Source organism: Myodes glareolus, chromosome 17 (genome assembly GCF_982192425.1).
Source record: "Myodes glareolus chromosome 17, mMyoGla1.1, whole genome shotgun sequence".
Classification (NCBI taxonomy): Eukaryota; Metazoa; Chordata; class Mammalia; order Rodentia; family Cricetidae; genus Myodes; species Myodes glareolus.
The window spans coordinates 41,259,835-41,286,014 of record NC_142042.1 but is presented as its reverse complement, the minus strand read 5'-3'; the positions used below and the strand labels follow the sequence as shown (position 1 = coordinate 41,286,014).

The 26,180-nt window shown below is 40.8% G+C and overlaps 1 protein-coding gene across 1 annotated transcript; it reads right to left on the bottom strand.

Moving 5' to 3' along the window:
- Positions 1-997: 997 nt before the first annotated feature.
- Vcam1 (vascular cell adhesion molecule 1) lies at positions 998-19,718 on the bottom strand. The gene is made up of 9 exons (XM_048456655.3): positions 19,377-19,718; positions 18,668-18,943; positions 16,245-16,556; positions 14,718-14,984; positions 11,618-11,893; positions 8,275-8,595; positions 6,986-7,252; positions 5,037-5,303; positions 998-1,911 (listed from the first exon to the last, which is right to left on the bottom strand). The coding sequence occupies exons 1-9, from the start codon at positions 19,438-19,440 to the stop codon at positions 1,757-1,759; spliced, it is 2,205 nt and encodes a 734-aa protein (XP_048312612.3). The 5' UTR covers positions 19,441-19,718; the 3' UTR covers positions 998-1,756.
- Positions 19,719-26,180: the final 6,462 nt, after the last annotated feature.

Sequence of the window (26,180 nt, the reverse complement as noted above, 5' to 3'; positions counted from 1 at the left end):
TATGCTTAAATTCACTGATGATCAGGTCAATTTAATTTTAAACCATGTTGAGAAATAATAATTAATAATAAATAAATTGTTTAAGTCAGATGGCACCACATTGGGCAGGGGGACATTGGTGCAGATTCTTATTCACTGTGGTAGAAGGAGAAGCTATGGAACTACTTCCGAAAGGACTAGCTTCCCTATGAATCTTACTGTGCACACATGCCACCTCCCGGAATACTGACTGGCGGGTACAAGCTCTAGAGAAAGCACAGCAATGTTCACAAATGATCACATGACAATAATGTTTGCAGAAGCTTATACTCATATCAGAAAAATGAAAACATCACAAATAATAACTATGAAGAAAAGGATGAACAAATAAGAAACGATTCAAAAAAAGTAGACCACTGGAGATCAGTGAAAATGTGTGATAAAAACTGGATATAACAACATGGTTGAATTGTGCAAGAAGATAAGTTTGAATGAAAGAATAAAGTCACAAAGCAAGGTTCAAAACCTAGCAAACGAATGCACTACATAGAATGTACTGTGTACAGCACAAAACCTTCAGAGAAAGAAAACGATTAACCTATAATTCAGGACTTACTGGCTCAGTGAGAAGAGAATTGCTACCTGTATTAAGCATACAAGCTGACCTGAAAAATAATAGAGTGTCATCTCTTAGGCTTTGTAGCATGTACTTAAGTGTTCGTTCTTTGCCGGATTACTGTACATATTATATATTGGATATAGTGTTAGCCTTTAATTGTTGCAGATTCCAAGAATCCCAAACTATAGACCTTAACTCACTAAGTTAAGACGATATGAATAAGTCTGTTTATTTTACTGGATATTTGTGGTTATTTTGATAAAGGTAGTCTGAAGAGCGTGTTTGGAGTATCTGTATTGTTACCAGTTTGAGGTTTTTACTCTTCAACTGACAATTCCCAAAGAGCAAGCCATTAACAAAAGGCGACAGAGACAGTTTATAACAAACAAGACCCAAGTCTTCCATGTTCAGAAACTTTCATTTTACTATACTGTTTACAAAAGATGAGTCAAAGAAGCCACATTTTAAACCATGTTAGTCATTACACAAGATCCTGATGAAGAAACATGTCCCCGTACCATACAGTACCATACAGAGAAAACTGGCTATTCAGTCTGCCATGAATTAGGAATGTAGTACCTGAAAGTCAACCCAGTGCCCTCCTTATCATCTGTCTATAAAAATATAAAACCCTGGCTTTGTTCTAAAAAAATGAAATCATTGTCAATAAAAATTCATAGGAGTAAAATTAGGTTGAAGGAAACAAAATATTAAAAGAAGGTGGCACTGGTCAGCTGCCTAATCAATATTAATATTAATATTAAACTTTTCTAAGATGCATTAAGTTACAACAGTCAGTCCAAGCAACACTGTTTATGATGTGACCGGCCTATGGAGTGCTGCTATTCTAAACAATCGTTCTATGACATAATTTTATTTTACATATATACAGATTCTGCTATTTATATACACATCATGGGACTGTTCCAGTCACTTCACCTCAATGACAGGGACTTGTCAAGAAGAACAGTTCCGGTTGGCTTCTTGCATTCAGCAAAGGCTCAAACATCCACTTCTTTTGCTTCTCTACTGAGAAGAGTTCTGGGAACTCTGAACGCTTAGCTTGCTTTGTGTCGGGGGTCGGCAGTGGGAGGATAAAGACTATGAAGGATTGGGGACTTATAAATAGTGTCTTTTCGGGAACACTTCAGATGTCGGCTACACCTTTGATTTCTCTGCTTCTACCAGGCTGTACGATCCCTTCATGTTGGCTTTTCTTGCAAAGTAAATGATTGCCCCGATGGCAGGTATTATCAAGGAGGAGGCGCAGTAGAGGGCAAGCAGCTCGGGAGAAAAATAGATATTTTCAATTCCTAGAAAATAACCAAATGGATGCAATTAATGTCTAGTACAAAAGGAAATAATGTCATCACTGTATGTGTTTTATTGTAACAGTGCAGCTAGTCCTCCAGAGAGGAAGAGGTAAACGCTGTGTTGAGGACCACTGAGACGTATCAGACACATTTTTTCCCTTGAAATATCCAAATAAGTAGCTCGTGATTGCTATACTCATGATAGGTATAAAGATAACAGTTCTTGGCTTTACAGACTTGGATTTTAAAAAGATGGCTTTGGATGGAAAACAGAAGGGAAAACACACATTTTCATGATCTGTTTTATAAGAACAGGACTCAGAAATATCTAGCAAAACCCCATGACACTGATTGTCATGAATTGAAATGCCTAATAAGGCTCCAAGACCATCTTTCTAGCACGGAGAGTGTGACCAAGACAGAGCACTCTTGTTGATGACAGCCATTTTTTTATATGCAGTCTTCTGTGTGTCTGAAGCAAAAGCATCTTTACAGATTATTCCCCTCCAGCACTGACAACCTCTCTTGATGTACCGATGGTCTTCAGATAGTTCATTTAAGTAAATGTCTTAGTTTACTCCGAGAGTGAGTGCCCTGACCCACATCTCCCTTGCCATAGATTAATACTCCAATATTTCTTCAAAATTCAACACTTTCATATTCCCCTAACAGCTTGCAGTTCAATATTTATCCATGCAATTATCTGTTAAACTTGTTTTCTTTTCCTGGTTGCAAATTCTACAGACATAGTTATGTTTGGATGAGGTGCTTCAGAACTAGCCATCACTGAAGACACTAGTTGGCACATGGAGTAACCCCCAAAATATTGAGTACTAACAAAGCTTTTTCTCTCTAAATCCTATTATTTTGCCACACAGCCGCAAATGTAGTACTGAACGTGACAATATAAAATCTCCTAAGAAAGCATGGGGCATCTGCAACACCTCAACATCTAAGCCCCATAAAAGCATCTCTAGAAAGCATGGTTTCTTTTTGTTTTGTACACAACGGTGTGATCTCACAGTTACATTTTACTAAATGTAAAAGCGTGTTGTCTGAGTCCTTGCTGGAATTAGTCATCTGATCTGAGGCGTTGCTACATTCCTTCCAGGGCTTTCAAAACACAGAAAGTCACTCAAGTAGAAAAGACTCATTAGCACCACAGGAGAGAGCTGTCTCAGAAAAAAAAATGATGCTTCACTTTCAGTACCATGATAATGGTTTCATTTTTCTGCTTTCCTTTGGCAGAATTGATCTAAGGGTAATATTTTAATGGAAAGCTCATCATAATTATGATTAGATACCAATATTGATGACACACTAGGAGGTATTTCTGTTATTGTTTTCTTTACAATTCAATTATTATCTTTGCCTTTCAGTTTGTCCTTCAGACATCTATTAAAAATTGAGTCATTTGCTAGAGCAATATTCTAACACATTTTTCCTATTAATTATATAAGTCTTTAAAGCTTTAAAGAATCCTCATCATTCAGATCAATGGACTACATTTAAGCAAAAACTAAACAAGACAAAATAAATATAAGCATTCAGCTAAATACAAAGGAAAACTAGTTCAGTCTTTCCAGGGTGAGAAACAGGTCAACTTTGGGTCTTCATTCTTACTCAGCTATTTGAAACCATCTTTGTATGTGGAAGCATGACTGTCTAGCCCTGTGACTAACCTGCTTTCATTGTTTGTTTAAGGGATAAATTAAAGGCAGCAAATACATACGAGATTAATTAAGCAATTGAAAAGACAACGTGTGAAAGAGAAAGTTAAAAAGGGAAGAAACAGTTTTCACGGTCTCAAGGAGAAACAGCCATGCACACATAGGATGACAGAAATCTTAAGTCTCATCTCCTATGGCTAGACTACATTAGGGCTAGCCAGAGGTGCCAAGGATTAAGGAAAACAGAATGGAATGCGGTTCAGTCTACTCCTAGTTGAGATCACTGGAGGCAATGGTTACACACACTGCGTCATGTCCAATGATACGAAGGACACCCTGTTTCATTCTTTGAACACATGGTGGTTTCCTTGCCCAGATCATATGTTTTCAGGAAAATCACTGCAGGTTGGTGACCAGAAGTTTGACATATAATTATGCTATTTCCCGCTTTTAAAAACATTTCTAAGTGGATGTATCGATATCACTCTGATTTCAAGAGGTACTGTGAAGACAGAAAAAAAATGTATTCTAAGTTCTATAATCTTGAGAAATTTGGGCAGATTGGTAAAATTTTTATCTGTTTTCTCACTTGGGTTCAGATTTTTTCCGCACTGATATGCGGTTGGTTAATTCTATGGTCAATGCCAGAGCTCCTCAGAGTTGGCATCCGTTAGCAGTACCGTTCTCTCTACCAGTCTGAATTTCACGATTCAACAGCCCTTTGGTATACAAAGGGTCGGAGGCTCGTTAGTCAAGGCTGGCATCAATACAATTATGCACAAGAGAGAACAGGAAATTAAGGAGTGCCAATATGTCCCTGATGGGGTTGAACCCCCCTTTCCTCTTTATCAGATTAAAGTCGGACAACTGGGGCACGAATTTCAAAGGAAGCTCTTGTGAAATCCAGAGATCCTGTTTAGGATCCGGGCCGCTATCCCCCAATTAGCATCCTCACAAAAGAGCCAGGCAGAAAATATGCAAGTTTTTCTGTCCTCTGAAAACAGAGCTCCTTCCCAGCGGGGAGCAAGGTCGGCAGAGGATTTTTTTTTTTTTTCTGCTGTGCCAGCCCCAGTTCCTTATTTTCCTTTTACCCTAGGGGAAAGGCTGTAAAATATGGCTAAACACTTAGCAAATCTAAGACCCCAGAAGCCAGTGATGAATTGGCAACTTTGGGGGAAAAATAACAAGTGGGAATTCCACATTCACTGATGATTAGTGCCCACTTCCTGGCTAAACGCTACAGGCTGGAACAGCTGTGCCCGAGTAGTTCAAGAAACATTAAGAAGCAACCAGTTAGCATGGAATTCAGTCTTGTTTCGCCAACACCCGTCTGATAGAAGAAACTTGTTGCTCTCCTCGGATACTTTGAATGATTAAAAAAATACATACATATATATATATATGTACATATATATATATATACATACATACATACACACACACACACACACTAACCTTTTACATCAAGGGTTAAACTTCGTAACTGTGAGCCAACTTCGGTTTTAGATTCACACTCGTACACTCCAGCATCCTGGAGCTGGGCCTTGCGGATGGTGTACGCGCCGTCGACGGACTTTAACACCGTGTCTCCCGTCTTGGCTTTCTTCTTCAGGATTATCCACGTTTCAGGCGCGCTTCCACATGTGCAGGAGATAATGACAGTGTCTCCCTCCTTCACGCTCTCAGAGGGAAAGGCTGTGAGTTGTATATCTTTCGGAGAGCCTGAAGAGAGAACGGGCAGTTAGTGCGGCTGGAGCGGAGGGTAACAGCCATCGCATGCGGACTAAGAACATCGGCAGCCGCTGCCAAACTGTTGGCGATGCCTTCTGCATGAGCTGTGAAGAAAGCAAGCAAAGAGGCCGGGCATTTGCTCAGTTCTAAAGGATCGCATTGTAAGCAAGAGAAGACGTGTCTCAGGCTTCTTTCCTGTCCTTACCATGATTCTTTACCCAGCCATGGACAAAAATTAGGTATTTAATAACCAGCTGTAGAATTTTTTTTTAAAAATTCTATTTTTAAAACTATTTTTAACTATTTTTTTTAAAAAAATCACATTGTTCACCAAAATAAGCCTTATGAGCTAGGTGCTCCCTGCCTAGGAAATTAAGATGTATAACATTCTTTTAAACTGTCTTTTAAGAATGTAGTTACCAATTATCAAATCTCGAGGTCTTGGCTGATCTCGATTGAGGTAGAACATTTCTATTAATGTAATAAGCCTTCGAGGGGAACACCCAATGTCTGCTTTATAAACACTTGCTTAAGACCATCTGTTTTGTCACTTTGAGTCTCCTCCTCCAGGACCACAGGGCAATGACAACCAAACTTTGGCTTCCTTTTCTTTCAGATGGTCACACAGTGTAGTCCAGGCTGGCCTGAAAGTCTCCTAAAGGTTTTCTTTGAGATTATGTGGTTCCCTTCCCAGGTTCTTCCTTTGAACTAAAGACCTCAGTGGCACGAGGCAGTGACCACAACAAAACCCAGTACACACCTTAATACGAATAATAACACAGGATACGGAAGAGCGCAACCCCAATGTTCCCAGAGAGAAAGCACAGGGAATAATGCAAGCTGATGACCTCATAATTTTGCTCATTAAAGCCCAAGGCTTCAATGTGCCGAGCTGAAACTGTTGACAATTTTGGGTCTTTATCATTGAGAACAGATACCTATATCTATATTTGCTCTAGTGGTTCTGTGCCAATGGGCTGAGAGGCCAGAAGGCACAGTGACTGTGATCCTTAATCTCAGAGTTTACAAAAGGTGCCCTCTTGGGCTTCTAAACAAATCCTAGGCAGCTTCTTGGGACTTGCTTCTCAGGGTCGCATTTAAACGCAATGTGACGGTTTTGATACTAAGTAATTCCCTACCCTTATTTCTTCACCAAAACCACAATCTTATAAGTGTCCTTGAACTTCCAGCTTAGCTTCTGGGAAGAGAATTTCATTCGAGGAGAATTGGATTTTAGGGCAAGTGATTTGACCTGAAATGAGAGTTCATCTCAGGAGTATCAAGGAACTGTTTTTATTTATTTATTTTTTTTAATTTTACTTTTTTTTTTGCACATAAATACAATTTTGAAATGAGGGTTTTTCTTTCCTCTCTTTTTAAGATTTATTTTTATTTTTAAATTATATGTCTTTGTATGTGTCTGTGTGAGGGTACCTGCAGTGTGCATGGAAACAAGGAGAGGACATGAGATCCCCTGGAGCTGGAGTTACAGGCAGTTGTGAGTGCTGAGACCGGAACCTGGGTCATCTGTAAGAGCAGTAGGCACTCCTGGCTGCTAAGCCATCTCTCTAGCCCAGAAAAGGTTTTCTTTTCAAAGAGGACCTTGCTCACCATCGGTAACTCAATAGGAAATGCCCTAGCCATTAACAATTTAAAAGGCTTACTCTACTCACCTTGGATAATCAGTTCAACTGTTTTTTTGCTAACTCCAGCCTGGTTGATCCCTTCACACACATAAATGCCAGAATCTTCCAGCTTTGTAGACACTAAAGTGAGCATTGTATCTTCAGAAAGAGGTTGCAGTTCCCCATTATTCAGCTGCCGGCTCCACAGGATTTTTGGAGCCGGAAAACCATCGCTTGAGCAGGTGAGGTTCACGGGACTGCCCTCCTTTAGGACGTGAGAGGGGCTGACCCAGATGGTGGTTTCCTTGGGAGCCACTGAAAAGGAAAAGACACTTAGCTTGACACTCTTATGCCCCGAATTCCAAAGAGTCTGGACAACGTTGTAAAACTTGGCAAAGGGATCTGGATCAGCATAGTTTGTAAACTGTGACAACAAGCCCAGAAGTTTCTGTGGCGGAGACACAGTGAGAGTCAGAACCCAGACGAAATGTGGCTATTTTCCAGTGGCAGAAAGTGCCGGAGAAACGGACGTCAAAGCCCAGAAAGTCAGTGTAGTGCGTGGTGTCTGAGTGACATGGTGGATTAGGAGCCTCTGCGAGACCCTGTGAAGAAGAGCCAGGGGGAGAGAGAAATGACTCCGTTTCTCAGTGAGAAAGGAGTAGAATGCTTTGGAAACATACACACACATGCACACACGCGCACACGCACACACACAAGAGGGGACACTGGGGGAGAGACTTAAAGGTCAGTGATATGTATGGTCAGTGCATGATGGACTGGAAGATTCCCCATGAATAAGAAAAAACAGTTTACTACCCTTTGAACCCGGGTTGATCATTTGCCCAGTAGGATGTCTGTAGATGACATGGGTTGGGGGGAGTGCTCCTGGCAGGCCTTTAAGAGGCTCACGTCACCATCACCTTTCCCAGTTGTGTTCTGGAGAGTAAATCTAGGCTCCCTTCCCTGAGGGAAACCTAACCATACTAAGAAAGGACAGGTAGGACCAAGGTCATGAGGCTCAGACACTTAAGTGGCGCTACCTGTGACAAGCCAGCTGCTAGCCCGGCTGAAGATGACTAATCGAGCTCTACTGATTCTCTCTGAGGCTGAGTAGCTGCCTGCCTGGTCCATTCCTGAATGCTAATGCATATAATCACATATAAATAAATGATTTCTCTTATATTATGGAGGATGGTTTGTTATCATCACTCCTATTTTGCATTTTCTTTTCTGTTTCTTCGCAGAGGCTTTCATCGTTAACCTTCCGTTAGCTATTACCTAGTGGACATAACAAAGAAATCCACATTCACTTGTGGCTGCCCCATGGATGTCCTTACCATGGACATAAAGAGTCTGTGTACTCTGCCTTTGTTTGGGTTCAGATTCCATTTCGCCACTGTGTAACTTAGCCAGGCAAACAAGCACGTTCCCAGTATCTTCACTGGTGGGGGTGAAGGTCATTTCCAAACTCTTGGTCTCTAAGGATTTTCTGCCCATTTCCTCATAAAAATGTTTACTCTCCAGCGTGGTCTCCCCCTTCAGTAATTCAATCTCCAGGTGGTCTAAAGGGTACACGTTAGGGACCGTGCAGTTTACGGTGACAGGCCTCCCTTGCACAAGGGGCCCGCTGATCTCAATTGCTGGGTCTTCAAGGAATGCTGCAAATATCAAGCAAAAAAAAAAATAATGTTAATATATGGTAGTCAAGGGAAAATTGGGTCAGACTCCACTAAATGCAAAGGCCTCAGAGTGAAGCTTTTGATCAGCTGGGAAGAGTAAGGACAGGAATAGTGCCATCCGCTGTAACTGTACATATACAATATTAATTGTAAATAATTGAGACAAAATACTAAGTATTTTAAGTCAATGAATAATAGATGCTTTTCCTTCTTATTTTTCTCTTCTAATGATGCCATCTTGCCTGTTCTTTTCTTAGGGCACATGACCTCTGCCATCTTACCAATGAACTGTGTAATTTAAATGTTTTAGATCTTTGTCATGATATAGTGACTACTAAATATGAACTAATCCCCCAGTTTTCATTTTTCTCCTTTCTGAGAAGCCTGATTAAATAGTTATTATTTAACTTATTTTATCGCTAGACAAAAAAACTTACAGGAATGAATGAGACTTTTCATTTTATATCAGACCTAGTCAAAATCTGTCCTCTGACCTAGGAGTCTTGGCTATAGGTTTTTAGTCTCAAATGAGACTCACAGTGCAGCTTTCAATTTGGACAGTATATCAAAATTTGGATAGTTTGCTTTTTGACTGAATTTAGGTTATGAGTCTTAAATACTTTTCAGAAGTTATTTCCTTCCTTTTTTTGTTTTTGTTTTGTTTTTTGAGACAGGACCTAGATGACCTGGAACTCTCTATATAGACTAGGCTAGCCTCCAACTCACAGGGCTCTTTCTCTCTCTTCTTCCCAATTGGCTAACTCTTGTAATTAAGAATAAAGCTACATCTGGGCGTATGCCTTTAATCCCAGCACTTGGGAGGCAGAGGTAGGTGGATCTCTGAGTTCCAGGCCAGCCTGATCTATAGAGTGAGTTCCAGGACAACCAAGGCTACACAGAGAAAACCAACATTCCCCCCCCAAAAAAAGAAAATAAGGAAAGGAAGGAAGGGAGGGAGTAAGGAAGGAAGGAAAGAGAGAAGGAAGGAAGGAAGGAAAGAAGGAAGAAAGAAAAGAAAGAAAGAAAGAAAGAAAGAAAGAAGAAAAGAAGGAAGGAAAGAACTGACTTAATATTATAATACTGTATGTTCTCTCACATATGTAAAACCCAGACTGAAGCAGTTAGAGAGGAGAGAGACATGGAGAGGGCAATGGGGAAGGGGGCCAAATAAGAAGAAAGCATAATTGACACAAACACGTGACAATGCCATGACGAACCCACTTGCTTGTATGCTGACTTTAAACATCAATGAGAAAATGTAAAAGAACTATCCTAACTGTATTATTTAGAATCTGGTAGTTTTTCTCTCACCTACATAACCTTTAGAAGACATCCTATGTAAATGAACAAACATGACACTAAAATAACTCTCAGCATAAAAATGACACCTAAAAAACTAAACATAGGTAAAACCTTGTTAAAGTGGTAGATTTTCAGACACGCCCACAATGCAATAAGCTGTCGCACTGTTCCAACTTCTGTTGGGAATGTGCCTACATCAGCAGGCCCTGGACTCCGGGTAATATGATAAAGCAATAAAGTTTACCCTCCTTTTGAGAGATTTAACTCTCTTAACAGGCACACTCGTACTCTGAACAAAATCCTGAAGGTTAACACACGTTTGGGCAGGGCTTTAGATGGGAGAGCTTTACAATATGTTCTCTGGGGTTGACTGAGTAAAGCACGGCAACCCCACCCTCTCCATAATAGCCTTGTGTCACATGGTCGCTGTAAAGTTCATTCCTCCTCAGTAGACTGAGGGCTTCCAGCCACGGGAAATTCATGGAGATTGGAGGTTGGAAAGAATTTTTATTAAGGTGACAGCAAGGGGGAGACAGGAGAAGGTGTGTCATTTGTTTACAGTGTAGATCCGTTTTAAAGGACGCTATTGACTCCTGGTTCTGTAGCAGCTACCTATTAAAACCACCCCATACTCAGACTAAATAAAACCTGTCTCCATTTCCGGCCCTCTACTCTTTCCCATTGTCCCCTCGCCCCAATCATGCAGATTAGCTTTTCAAGTCTGACTTAGAACAATAGACTACTTCCCCTATTTCTCCCTCCCCGCACCCCTCGGTAGCTGCTTCCCATCCCCATAGGCTTCCCATTCCTTCTTCTTTCATGAAAAAGGTTTTAATATTACCTAACATATTATATGTTTATTTTAAAATAATATACTTATTATGTATACTATATCAAACACAGGACGTTTATCATATATAGTAATATATGATGCATTATTTTAAATGTATTATATACGTACAATAAAAAGAATACTATATCTGATCAGGAGCCTGGCTGTTTGGGAAGGAAAATGGGATAGTGGGTGGGAGGAGAAGGGACGAGACACCATAACAGGAGGCTGAGTATGAGCAAAGCCCAGGGGCCAGTTATTTTCTAGTCTATTAAAAGGAATAAATATTACACACAATAAGGTTTTCTTTCAAAAATGAAAGAAAAATAAACACTGTTTAAAGTGCTCATGGAAAGCAAAACACAAAACACAGTGGGCTAGCAGGCTGAAGCTATAACTCAATGGCAGAGCGCTCTCCTGGCGTGGGTAAAGCCCAACATTCTATCCCCACCCATCTCAAAGCAAAATGAAACAAAACAAAAGGCAGGCTGGAGTCTCATCCCCAGTCTGTGTAGATGTGGCAGTCACCCCTCACCGAGTCCTTATCTGAATGGACACAAGGCCCTGACTGCTCTCTCACCCCCTCCATGCACCACATACATGTGACAGTGGGGGAAGCAGAGCATGGAGCATGCTCAAGTGCGCGAGGAGAGTAGGGTCAGTCACACAGTGTGTGCTGTAAACAAATGCGTTATATACCGGGGAGCTGGACCAACTGTATTGCATCCAACAGTGCCCAGTGATCTAGGGATGCCAAATCTCTCTCTACCCAAATAGATTTCCTTACACAGTCACATCCCTTTTCTTCCAAAGGAACAAGAGGAACGGGAAGCAATCAATGAGTCATCCATTTAGAAAAGCACTTACAGTAGACCTCCACCTGGATTTCCTTTTCCAGTTTCCTCCGAGCACAGGTCACAGTGCACAGGTAAGAGTTTTCATTCTCAAAGCTCACGGGGCTCAGTGTCAGTGTGGACGTGGTCCCCGATTGCCTCACCTCCCCATTAAGGGAACCATTTATCTGAGTCCTCCAAGAAAAAGTGGGGGAGTCACAGCCAACAACAGCGCATGTCAGTACAACTGAGTCTCCAACCTGCGCAGCCACCCAGGATCCAGGGGAGATGTCGACAGTCAACGGTTTCTCTGAAGAGGAAAAAAAAAATAAGAAAGAAAGAGCAAGATGAATAACAGATAAGATTCTTTTCTTATTGCGTCATATTCCCATATTCCATGTTTATCTTCCTTGATCTCTATTCAACTACTCTCCGTGCCAAGAAAAAATTGCTCTTTTCCATCTTGGAGCCATCAGGAATAAGAGCACATCTTTGAAGAAGGAACCCATGATGCTGTGTTGACTTAGGCTGCCAGAATAAGCATAGATAACAATTTGTCAGGAACGTGGTTGGCATCTTTTCAAAGCAATAACCCAACCACTGCTCTATGCAGTCCATCAAGGTACCGTGGTTGAACAGGACCTCAAATTATCCAGCAGTTTCTGCATGTCGCGCATGCTGCATTCTGCTTTATATGCATGCATTATCTCTCTTAATTCCCAGAAGAGTTCCATTAACTGTACTATTATGTCTTTGCTACGTTCTTATTCTGCTCCTGTATTTTCCCCTTCTCTTCTCCTATCCCTTATTCCTTTTTCTTTTTTAAGACAATTAGACTCAGAAGTGCTAATGACTTAAGCTAAATCTGGGACTTGATGTAAGATGGGTCTGACTTGAGAGTCCAGTTTTTTTGTTCCTACAACAACTAAGTCAAGTTGTCCTCATGTGGAGATAAAATGAGATCTAAAATGTTTACAGGAGAAACTGCACCAAAATGCCCTCTGATTAGATGCACTAGCCTTAATCCTTCATATACATTTATATAAATGGAATTTCAATATAAAATACTATTTCTGAGCATCACACAGCATCACACTGACAGTGAAAGAATGATGTCAGCATTAAGGTGGCACCAAATATGTTTGATGCGTTCTCAAAAGACTTTACTCCAGGTAGAAAATTGAGTGATCAGGGCAAAAACCTGAGACTCAAGCATCCCAAAATGTTCTCCAACTTCCAGGCACACAGCCTTGGATGAAATGACATATCTTGAGAGAAAGAATTCTCAATCTTGGTGTTGTTCCTCTGAAAATCCTGGAAGTGGTTGGGCAACTCAACACTTGACAGATGAATCTCCAAAGAAAATCACTAGAATGTTCTAGCAAGCCGGACACAGGAGGAAATCTCAGCACACAGTAAAAATAAACTCCATTTTGTGTGGTTCTTTTCTGTTCCAGGAAAAGTAGCTTTTCTTATTTTAGTTTCTGCAATTGTGGTATAGTATTTTTTTTTCAAAGAAGTTTCTTCTCAAGTTACCTCCAAGTAAATTAAATGCTATTGGATTTTTGAAGAGATTATTCAAAACAGTTACCAAGTTATCAAAGTTCCGTCTATGCCAGTGTGAGAATGAGGAACTTATAAGGAGATTCACTTCCTGCCTGCAAGGAGACTGACAGCCCTCACTGTGTGTGCTTGGAGCTGCTGGGGAGAAGCCCTTGAAAGGGCCAAAAGACCCTTCCGACTTCAACACAGTCGATTGAGGTTGCTAGTCGCTCGTGTGCTATAATAGGAAGCACCGCTTCCAAAGCCCAGAACACAATAACTCCTTTGCCCCTTTAGAAAGGGGCCCAGCATATGGGATGCAACTAGTCTAGGATAGACACTGAGCCTCCCACACTTTTAGCCATACTTCTTCTTTGACCACTTGGGAATAGTAATCATGCACCTGAGCTGATCAGCTGACAGTATTTGAATTCTACTTTCTTCTTCTTCTTCATCTAAACTTAAAATCCCACATTTTCACAGGTTAAAAAATGTATTGTCCAAGTTTATAGCTTATGTATCAATTCAGCTAACATGTGTTAAACACTTCCTGTGTGTGTCAGGTACCATACTAGCCACTCACTCATTAATTCAAAGACATACACACAAACGCAGTGAGTTCCTGGGTTCTGAGTTGAGAAGCTTGCAGTTTAATGAATATACACATTCAAATACATACATTTTTGTGCTCTTACTAAAAAATGTGCTTTGGTTTTGTCACCAAACTTCCACACCATACACAGTGTAGGCACGCATATAATTTTGATTGCCAGCTGAAATATTAGCTACAATTGAAAGAGCATGGGATTCTGATTTAAGAGGACTCTGTAAGGGCAACAATTAGTCATTCGACTATATGTAAAAAATGACGAGTTATATTGCACCTGGGCTTCTCAACTACCTCACAGCACATGGTAAATACTGAGATAGCAGATGAAGTAGAGTGTGGCACTCTTGGCAAACATTGGGTGCACAGTCAACTGGTGGCCATTATTAATCTGAGACTCCATTCTCCCATCTGTAAAATGGATAGAAAATACCCTTTAGTTATTTCTTGAGGGCTAGATAGCTTCTGTAAAGTTCCAGAAAGCCAGTTTGGTTTGGGGACATGCCGTTGTTTCAGAAAATCTTGCAAACTCTCAAATGAGAAGCCATAAGCTAAGGCAATGAATGGCAAGAGGGCTGGCTGGGAAGGCAGTCAGGGCAGAGGGAATCATGGTGAGGCGGAGGGGTCAAGAGTAGGCCACTTGGAATGGGAGCGTGTATTTGGTAATCACAGCCACATATCTGACTATATGGTGTGAGAAGACAAAGCGAAGTAGCAAGAAGATGCTAATATCCAAAGGGCAGAAGAAGGAGACCAAGTCGGGAACTGAGAGAACAGTGAAATGACAAGACCTACTGAAGAACCAGTGTGGAAGTTCTGAGAGAAAAGAGTCCCCAAAAGTGTGAGTTTGATAAATATATATGTACGCTGAAGCACATGTCTACCAGATGAGCCATCAAGCAAATGCAAGGGAAGAATGTCAGCATTGGCATTGTGTCGCTATTGCTCAACTCCCAACGATGGCACCTCTTCACCTTCTACTCACCTTGGACAGTTAATTCCACCTCTGCTTTATTTCTCCCGACCAGATTAACTCCTTCACACACGTAATTTCCAGAATCTTCCGTTCTCATAGCAACTAAGGTAAGAGTTGCATTTCCTGAGAGGAGCTGCAGATTGCCATTATCTAATTTCTTGCTCCAGAAAATCTCAGGAGCTGGGAGACCCTCACTGGAACATGTCATTGTCACAGCGTCACCCTCTTGAAGACTTCTGGAGGGATGTACAGAGATAACTGTATTCTTGGGAGCGACTGAAAAGGTAGAACATAATGTGAGCTGTCATTCAGCATCATCTTCACCCAATGGGGATGATTTATTCTCTTGTAGACTGTACTTATGTGTCTCTACAAATTTGACAAACTTACCTGCCAAGTCAAGAATCACCGAGTCATTAAAAAAAATGAGCCAATCTAATTTCTAACCAGTTAACTATAGTTCTTGATATCTGATGTTTTCAGGGAGCCACAGGAAGGTGGAAATTAAGAGAAGCCCTTCAAGTTTCATGGTTCAGTCTCTTGTCTAAGAACTGGAATCCTGAGGAAGAATCTTTGCCAAAAGCACATCCAAGCTTCAGCACTTACTGAGGGAGACACCCTACTCAGGGCCATCAAATTGGCATTTGAATATCACTAATTACTTTTAAAAAGTCTCTCATTGAGTTGAAATCTTCCTGGAAGTAGCTAGCATTTGTACAAATGTCATAGTTTAGTCCTGTGCTCTTATGGATAAATGGCAATGCTCTTTCTCACATGACTGCCTTTCAGCGGCTTAACTATACCTCTGTCTCAAAGTGTTGTATTCTGTGAGGAGAAATAGCCCCTATCTTGATTGGTTTCTCAAAAGGTTGTTAGAAGTTTTTTTCCATTTCATTTTGTATTGAGTAAACCAATTTTACTTGACACCAACTCTTTCCTACTTAGGGCTCAGAGTAGAAAACATTTTAGTTTGAACAGAGCACCGTGAGTTGCTTAAAGACACAATTCTAATATAAGAAGAAGCTTCAGATCCACCAGCAGTCTCCAAAACCTGGAAGACAAACACTAACACCTACTGCATGTGTGTACATGTATGCACACTCTTGTACACACACACCCACACACACACACACAGAATAAGAAATCCTCTTGTAAATTTTTTATGCACGTGAAACCAATGTTTCAAGGCTTATTATAAAAATTTATAGAAATTTTATCATTTGAGCCCACTTCCTACAATCCAAGCAGTTAGTGTTGTGTTGATTCCTCCACGATAAACAGGAGACTAGAGGAGTTGAATGATCTTAACATCACTCAGCTAACAGTGAAGCAGGACACTCAAGCACTCTAAACCCAAACCCAGTATCCTGCTCTTTTAACAATAGCATTTATAAAATCATGTCTTGAATAAGTAATGCAGTAAAAGCTGCACATTTCTTGTTAGTCTATTTGATACATTTATTGTAACAATAAATAAAATAATACATATCTGGGACTGAATTCCCATAGACCAGAGCTCCTCATGCAAGTACTTACTGTGAACTTGCAGTTTGTTGACCGTCTGCCTTTCTTGGGTCTCGGAATCCATTTGTAACATAGCTCGGCAAACAAGAGCTTTCTCAATATCCTCAAGGCCAGGAGTAAAGGTGACTTCCAAACTCTTGGTTTCCAGAGACTTCTTCTCCATCACTTCTGCAAACGTCTCTGTCTTCAGGAGTTGGTCACCTTTGAAGAGTTCCATTTCCAGTCTTTCAGATGGGTAAACATCAGAAGCCAAGCACTTGACCATGACAGGCTTCCCAACCTCCAGGGGACCACTCAGCTGAATCTCTGGATCCTTAGGGAATGCTGCAAAGCCAAGCAAACGCACAAGTAGGTTTTTCGGCTCCTGATGATAGCATCTCTGAATGTTTTAACACAACACAAGTCAAAACAAATGTTTTTGTTAATACTCGGCTTAATCCAGCATAGCCACTTGTTTAAATAGCAAGCCACGGTTCGTGGAGGACTCAGGAATCACGAATCAGAATTAACCACGTTTTAAAGGCCATTTCAGTTTTAATCTTGTAACTGTTGAAAAGTATGTGTTACTGAAGGAAAGAAGAACGAAAAGCCTACACTCTATTGAAACTCCGCAATAGATGTACCTCAAAGGGCTTTGCTTTCTCTTTGCTGTAACCCTGGGTGACAGAGGCCACATTTCACAGATAAGGAAGCTTGGACATAGTGTGATTGCAGAACCAGCCTCTGTCACGCAGCATGGGGAGGTGGGGGAGCAAAGCTCATGTGTCTGTCGCTCTGCGCTGTGACTCCAGAGACATACTACGCCCTGTCCTCTTATGCTAGTGCAGGTACAGTTTCAGATGAGAAACCCACCATTCAGAATGACGTTGTAAAGGAGGGTCCCTGTATAAGACTGCCGACAAAATGAAGAGAATGACTTCAGGGGGCTGGCTTCTGAAAATGGGATCTCTGATAAGAATTCATCCACCAGAAAGGCATTCATTTCTAAGAGAGCGCTCCATACTGGATTCATTCCCCCAAAAGCCGAACTCCGCGTTCTGACCAGCACTCTACTGAACCCACCAGCACAGTGGAACACAGCACATTGCCTCTGCCCCTTTCACATAGTTTATCATATGCATATACACATGTATATGATGCATATATGTCATGATGGGGGCTCATTGGGGTCCCAGTACTACAGAATATTACAATCAAATGTGGAATAGAGACTGAACTGTTACATACAATGGGAAACAGGCTCTCTTGCAGAAAAAAAAAAGGCTACATAATTAAATCCAGAAGGTTCCTCACTTCTCTTTTTTAACTCTCCAACTGTACCGTACTTGTGGGCAAAGGCAAAGGAACTGGAAATGCTTTATTATCTAAAAACATAGTATTTTAAATTTCCCCTCCAATTATTTATGTCCATCGCAGTCTCCAGGAAATGTGCCTGGCATCCACACATTTCATGACAGGTAACATAAGAACTTGCCATTCCTCCCGATATTTATATAACAGGACCTTGCACGGAGCTCAGGAGGCTGCCCAGACATAAACTATGCAACACAGCCAGCATAATTGAAAGCAGCCGGCTAAGCTCAGCTGCTTGGGAAGCCCAGCTCCACAAGGGGTTTGCTGAAATTTCAGTGAAGGTTAATGGACAAAGGCAGGCTTCAGCACAGTAGGAAGGAACCAAGGTAGTTAGAGGATGAATCAAACGCGAAGAAATGCCTATGTGAGTACATTCTGGGGTGGGGGAAGAGATGCTGTCTATAACCGAAGACAAACCATTTCTATAGGATTCACTATCCCCCTCCCCTTTGCTGGTTCTATTTGCTGAGTTGAGGATGGGAATGGGATGTGTTTGGGGTAGGCTGGTGTAATATGGGTACCTGTTCATATTTCTGAGACAAATCTAATTTATTAGATAAAAATCTTTGGGATGGAAAACCAAGGCTTTATGGCAACAACAACAAGAATGCTCAACTTTATCAGTGTTAGATAAATGAGATGTTCATAGATGTTATGGTTATGTCTAAAGAGGAGGCTTGTACACTCATAAATTTGAGTCTGCAAGCACATCTTAAGCTCCAAGTTGCATAAGAATAAGTAAATGGAAAATACCAGAAAGCGAGACATCATCAGCCGTCAGATGCATGGGCAAGTGAACATGTAGAAATACAGGCAGATGAGAGGTTGAGAAAAAAATAAACAGAGCCTATGAGATGCTCACATTTCAGCTAAGGGTTGAACTGAAGAAATGCAAGTCTTGCAAGGCACCATTTTTTGTAGCAAAGACACAGGGGTTAAAATTAGGATTCTTCTTCGCATCTTGCTCCTCCTTGTCTCTGGCTTTATTGAAACCATCTAGCCAAGAATCTAGATACATTTAACTCCATGTATCATTAATACAGCAGCATCAAGAGAAAACCAAACCTCTTTGGGGCACTTACAGTAGACGTCCACCTGGACCGATCTTTCCAGTTTCCCCGATTCGCAATATACTGTGCACACGTAAGAGTGTTCATTCTCAAAACTGACAGAATCCATGGTCAGGATGGACGCAGTCCCATTTTTCCTCATCTTCGCACTGAGCGGACTGTCTATCTGGGTTCTCCAAGAGAAAGATGGGGACACACAGCCTGTGGTTTTGCAAGTCAGGGACATGGAGCTCCCAATCTGAGCCATCGTTCTGTATGTAGGGGAGATCTCGACTTCAAAAGCTTGAGCTAAAACAGCAAGAGGGAAAAAAAAAGCAACTTTACTCTGGTCTGTCTCATGCTGTATCCTTTCTCTCTTGCATAACAATGCAGTGTTTAAAACACAGCCCAGGGGATCTACTTTTTAAATCTCTCAGGCAGCCCCAAAGCCCAGATGTTGCTGTTGAGGAAGGTGCTGGGATCCTGACCATGAAGAAGAATGCTCAGTCAGACTTTGAAGCCCATTGTGCAATGCGATTTTGTTATTTTCGAAGTTTGACTTCATGGTCAAGTACAGAATACAAAAGAGATAGACCTACTACCAATGTAATCCAAATTTCCCAGTTAACATTCGAAAAGGGTATCAAAACACATCCATCTGTAGCTCTGTCAAAACTAGTTTAAAGCAAGACTTTTTAGTACACCCAAAACTGTGGACCTGTAAAACAGGTCAGGGACTTACAGGCTGCAAACAGTATCCAAAGTACCGTTGAGGCTCCAGAGATCGTGACCATCTTCTCAGGCATTTCAAGTCGCTGCTGGGGTGACGAAATGGAAGCTCCAAAGCCTTCTTTGTGTCCCACGTGAAAGTGTCTGGGAAAAGTGTTCAGCTTCCAAAGCCAGCCAGGCTGGTGTGAGTGAAATAGAAAGTCTGCTCTTATTTATAAAGGGTCTTGCTGGAGAGGCGGAGGGAAATCCCTTCAAGGGGAAACCCAGGGCAGAGCCAGAGAAAAAAGTTTAACTGACAGCCGGCCAAGTCCCCAAGTTAACCCCTTCAGCTGCTCTCAGCGCTGAAGTCACTCTGAGTCCTGGAAAACAAGGCACTTCCAAGTCAATAAATCTCGGGCTTTTCCTGACTTGCAACTCCGAAAGGGTTCTTTCCTGAAAAGATATGAGATAAATATCGTTGCAAAATGAAACTGCCCACAACGTGTGTGTGTGTGTGTGTGTGTGTGTGTGTGAGAGAGAGAGAGAGAGAGAGAGAGAGAGAGAGATCATCAGAGGAAGGGAGGGAGGGGCGGAGGCAGAGATGACCAGGTAGACACCCACAGACTTTTCTTCATTAAGGAATATATTTGCAATTTAAAAAAATAGAAATTATTTTCTTTCGACAAAAAGGAAAGTATCCTTTATTTGGATGAGTCACTCTTGTAGACTGGGAGAAAGTATAGCTTCTTAATTTTAAGAGTCTCTATTCATAAGTGTATTTTTGACACAAAAATCAACTCTCTGAAATAATTTTTTTCTAAAGTAAAAAATGAAAGGATGTTGATGGAAAACTAAAGGAATTAATTTTTCCCAGCCCTTTGACCCATTGCTGAATGCCTAGAAGTCCTTCACCGTCTTAAAAGCAACAGAATGAGATCTGTCTAATAAATCTTTGTAGCGAATTTCTTTGGCTGCATTATTTAGCACCATGTCCAGTTCAAACATGTAAACAGGTTTGCTTTCTGTTGGAGGAGATGAAATGATGATCAATTTTTATTATTTTCTCCTTTCAGTGAAAAAACTTTCTAAAAGACTCAATTAACTGTCTCCGTGAGCCTTATGCATGCATAGCCCATGTCCTGGCAAAATGCTTGCCCATCAAAAAGAAACCGGAATAGCCACTTCCTTGTATTATACACGTGCAGGTCTACCTCCCACACTGCATTATCAGTTCCCTTCATGGCCAGGACTACTTCTTCGTCACAGCTCCTTCTACTCCTTAGATACTGAGTGCATGAGTTTGCATATAGTGACTACAAAACTTGGAAGAGTAAAAGTTAAAAATCTAGAAAAGAAACTTTTAGGATACTAATCACAGTTCAAAAGTGTCACTTGAAAAAAATTAATTCTGCAAGAAAATTGCAAAGTTCTAGGACATTTAGGCATATGTAAAATAAACAATGCCATGCCATATGACAAAGGTCATCAATTGATGGACCTACAAACTCCAACTGCCCCTTCCAGGCACGAGACACTTTTGGACTTTCTCTTGGAAATATATATGGCTCCCCTGACAGACAAGTAGAAAAAAATAATTGAGTAATATATCCTAGGGCTATGGTGATATATTCAAGAATCAATGAAATTAGCTGCAAAACAAGTAATCTAGGGGATTTCAACAATTCTCTTACCATGAAAGAGGAATATTGGCTTTACAACCATTGCTACTCAACTTTGGGTTGGATCAAAGGCATGTATATAATTTTAATTCCATTTCTTTGACATTCAAAAGTAAATAACTACTGGGAATCACTCAAACCCCACGCTATTTGGTATCAACTTTTATCCAAGTAAGTGGAAGAATAATTCCTTTCAGGAGAGAGGAATAGTAAATACAACAGAGGAAGTGAAGAAAACAATTTGGTGAATTCCACAATGTCAAATCCTTCCTCATTTGAGAATCACTACTCTAACATGGCCGAAGGACCTCTCTGTAGCTCCATTTACTTCTATGTAAATCTTCTATAGTAGTTTTATTAGAGGCCCCAAGAACCTGAAGTTTGAAGCTGAATCAGTCGTATAATGAGGACCAAGATGAAGGCAATCCTAATTGTGCAGTCCTTATGTGGTAAATCCTCATGATTCTACCATGACTGCTCCTTCACCAAACACTGCGTCTGTGTTTCAGGCGTGACATATGAGAAGTAAAGGGCAAGAATTCAAAATCAGCAGAGCCTGTTCTCTTTGAAGGAGCTTCCCAAGAAGTCTCAAGCAGTGGATCCCATCATCGTCTCACTGAAATGCCCCAAGTAAATCAAGATTCTGTTGGCAAGAGCTAGGGAGAGGGGAGGATGATGGGTGAGAGTTAGGCAGGCATTAGCAATGTAACTATTTTCTAATTCAGTTCAGCTTACATAGTGTCTATTGAGACCCCATGTTTGCGTTAGGAATAAGTAAATGCCAATGGGGATGCAGTTTTTAGAACGAAGAAAACCTTCATGATGTCAATAAAAGACTTTAACATAGCTCAACAGGCGACTCAATAAAGGGACCATTGATTTGACTGCCACTCGAGAAACAAAATCTATCTCAGTGAACGGATGCAAGTTTAAGATCTTGAAAACCTAAATTATAGGGAGAATCACGTACTAAGAAATCAAGTTCCATGAAGTTATTATGACGTTCAAGGATTTTGGAAAAAGAGATTACTTCTATCACCATAAGTAAAAAAGTTTATTCAACAAAATACATGCACAATGTGGGTGTTCCTTGAATTTTAATGAGGATGTTTTGGTACGTATTAAGAAGGTTTTCAGCACACACAAAAAAATATTTCTCTCCCCTTCGTAAGTTCACAGGAGAGGTTTGATTTTTGCTGTCAGTGCTTTGCCTGTGTCATGTGTTGGCACACGGTAATTCAAGTGAGCAGGGATGTTCTTGTCTATTTCAGCTCCCCTTAGGGTGACGTCCATGGTTTCTACTAACCCCCTTCCATGAAGTTTTACAAACTTGTCTTGCTTTGAGATGATCCTACTCTTCCTAACATGGGTATGACTGTCTCAACAGACTTTACCTGGCCCTTAGAAGTCCTTCGTGATCATTTTCAAATTTTACCTGCACTGATATTGCTTCTGTTTCGGGTGTCAATGAAGTGATATCAGATAAATGAAACATTCTTTCTGGGGCAATAATTTAAGACTTTTTTTTCAGTTTCTAGTAACTCTTCATGCTTTTGCAATTCTTCACCTAACCAGTCAACTGAAGGGCACTGTCATCATTGCTTTTGAGCTATGGGAGAAGTAGGTGGGTTTTTCTGTCTTTATAGTCGCATGATCAGGAAACACAGAATTGTTTGATTGGACAAGATCAAACAGGGAGTGATCGTGACCATGAGTACGGAGGAGTTGAGTTTTAAATCCAAATTTCTTACCCAGGGATCTCTGCGAGGTACACTCTACTCTGCCAAGTCACCAAAGGTGGTGAGAGGGTACCACCTTTCCTTCAAGCATTAATGTCATCATGAGATTTCATCGCAATGGGACAGTTTGACTATGGTAGGCATTATGACCCATTTCTCAGTGACCATACCCATTTCTCAGTGATGACTAATAGCTTCACAGTACCACATTTAGAGTTATATTTTAATACCACAAGAACTTACACTGAGCACTCCAAATCTTCTGTAGTTAGCCACAAACAAAAGATATGAGCATGTGAGATATGGTCATATGGGAACACCCTAACAACTTGACTGTGAATCCAAATGTAGAATTCCTTTGGGCCTCTGTTGGAGCTTAAAAGAGAAATTTGTAAAGTCCCTGAGCCTGTAAACAGCCCCCTCCTGTGACCTAGTAGCTGTCTCCAGTGAATCAAATGGGAGATTTTGTTTTGTTTTATTTTTTAATGAGAGCCCCATTTACCTTCCTTCAATCATGCACTCTGACCCCAAATAAACTTCAGTTCTCACAAGGAGGATTTGAGAAAATATCCAGGTCTTCACCCATTCTAAATGATTGTAAAACACGTGTTTACATTAGTGAGGGGAGGCCTGGAGAAGGCATGTCATGAGTTGGCAGTAGATAGGGATGAGTAAACACATAAAAATTAACAGCCAGAGTAGTGGGAAAGAAAACCATTGTAAGCCACGTGTGCTGTATTCAGTTATAAATGACTCGTGTAAGGAGGGGGTCAAAGCTTAGCACACAAAAGAAGTAAGAAATTATATTTCTCTGTCATTTGACTTTATCATAAGTATATTTTCTCAAGGTATAAGGCCTTTGGAAATCTTCCCATAAAATATGATACATTAAAGTTCTAATCTTTCATAAATAGCATTTTAGGTTTCTTTTTGCAAACTACAACATTTTAAGAGCTACAGCCCAGAGTCAAATGTTAAAACCATTTTAGCATTTTTAAGGTACATGAAGGAAAATGAAGTAGTCAGAAAAAGGAAGCATGGTTTTTTAATCCCTGTAATGCAGATGAAAGAGTAACAGGAATTGAGGTTCTTCACACTCATTGTTGAAATTTTCTCATCCGCAAAGCAAAATGGGGCAGGTTCAGTGATCTCCAAGTCATTCTCTTTTCTAGATGACTTCTAGACCTAGTAATGAACATCTAAAGAACTGTGGCCAAATTGCTTGAATGTCTCTGTCTTAGGGCTTAGGACTGCAGACAAAGTAACCAAGGTCCTCTTGAAAGGTGTGTGCTTTGTAGAAAATTCTCTCAAGAAAATTCGAGTTCAGCCTTGCTCAGTGGTAGCATGCCCACCTTCCATGCTCAAAGTCCTGGGGTCATCCAGCACTGTTTAAAAAAAAAGAGCAAGCATCAATTTGTATCTTTAAGTCATTAGTTATTTTTGCACTGCAGGCAGAGCTGGACCTTGGCTCTTGGCTTTACTCTGCGTACACCAATGTTTCTGTTTGAACTCTTGAACATGTGTGTCTATTCCCCTTCTATGTTAAGGATGGCGGCAAAATAAAAATTTAGTAACTTTTCTGTAACATCTACTGGGTCAGATGCTCAAGAGCACAGTGATGAGAGACACTCACCCCTGTTGGAGTTTATACTCTAGTGAGTTGAATGAAGAAAGGCAAAGAGCAAATGGACCAGCAATAGGGCATCAATGAGGCAGGGAGACAGGGTAAACACCAGTAGAAATAAACGTAGCATCAGAGGGAAGTGAGTTGGTATTTTTTTCCTGTTCTTTTAGTCTGTTTAAAAAGGTAAGATTGTAAATTGGCTATGTTTTTTACCTGTAATACCAGCACTCAGGAGACAGAAGCAAGTTCAAAGTCAGCCTGGGCTACAGAGCATGGCTTCATCTCAAAATAGTCAAGAGGGGGTTGAGTGTCTGGTATGACATAAGTATGTTAAGTGGCCATGCGTCTGAAAGACTAGTTGACTTCCTGTTAGCAGATTTAGCTGCAACTGTACAGGTTCAGCATGGGAACAAGCTGGATTCACCGATGGCTGAGGGTTTGCCAGGTGAAAACAGTAGGGAAGTAGAGAGCAAAGGCGATTGAGTCTGAAACACGGTACACAAATGAAGCTAGCAACTATAAAGCAACTTGGACCCCACCCAACTGGGCTCTGCACACAGCTGTCTCTGAACAATGCATTTAGCAACCTGTTAACCGTCTAGGACCCTACCTGTGTAGAGCTGCGTGTATGTTTGCTTATAAGAAGGGAATAGCTTACTTCTTTTAGCAACTTCTTGGAGCTAAAAGAAGTGTTTGTCTTTATTTCAATTTTTCAAATGGGAGGCCAAGAACCTAGAAACACCTGGTGCAGACACTCACCACTAGAACCTATAACACAAGGACAATAAAGAAATGAAACTAAGACCTGTTGAATTTGGATTATGATACAGTCAGTGAATTTAAGAATCAAAGAATGAGGACCTTGAGGTAAAGCTATTTCTTAGTGAAATTATGGGCAATGACAGGTGATGTAGGAAGTCCTTCTGTATATGTGTTGCTTTTATTGGTTAATGAATAAAGAATCTGCATTGGCCTGTAGTAGGTGGGAGTAGAGCTAGGTGGGGAAAAACTAAAGTGAAGGCTAGGAGAAAAAAGGCTGAGTCCCAATGCACCAGAACCTTGCCCGTAAACCACGAGCCTCGTGGTAAAATATAAAATAATGGAAATGGGTTAATACTAGATGTAAGAGCTAGCTAGCAATACGCTTAAGTGATTGGCCAAGCAGCGGTTTAAATAATACAGTTTCTGAGTGATTATTTTGGGTTCGGGCAGCCAGGAACAAACAAGCAGCCTCCTCCAACAGACAAGTACTAGAATATGTTCATGGAAGAAAATGACTAAGGTTTGCCAGATGTATTGACTATTCTAGACAAGGAGTCAAGGAATTCAGGATCCACAAATGTTTCATTTCTATTCGAAAGAGAAAAACGAGGGTCAGCGAGGCTACCTGACCTCTTCAGAGGCACGTAGCTAGGTAATGAGAATGCCAGCGCTAGAAATTAAGATTTCTAAGTCCCCATTGACCATCTTTCTACTGTGTCTACTTTCAAAACAAGTTCAGCTCAGCCACACCCCAGACCTTTTTTGGTCTTCCTGTACCAAAGAAAGTCCAGGAAAGCCACATAGATAACTTAAGGACCACCCATTCTTGGGATATGTTGTCATCTGATACAAACTATTTTTACCATATTTTCCTCTGAGCTCACAAAGCTAGATTTCCATTTCCAAATCATTCTTAAAATCAAGTATCCTGTTGGGCAAGTGTTATCTGCAGAGGAGTAACGCGGTGAAGTAGGGCAGCGAGAACAAAATTTCCCTGCTTTCCGTCTCTGTGTATTTTTGTTGGCTTGGAACCT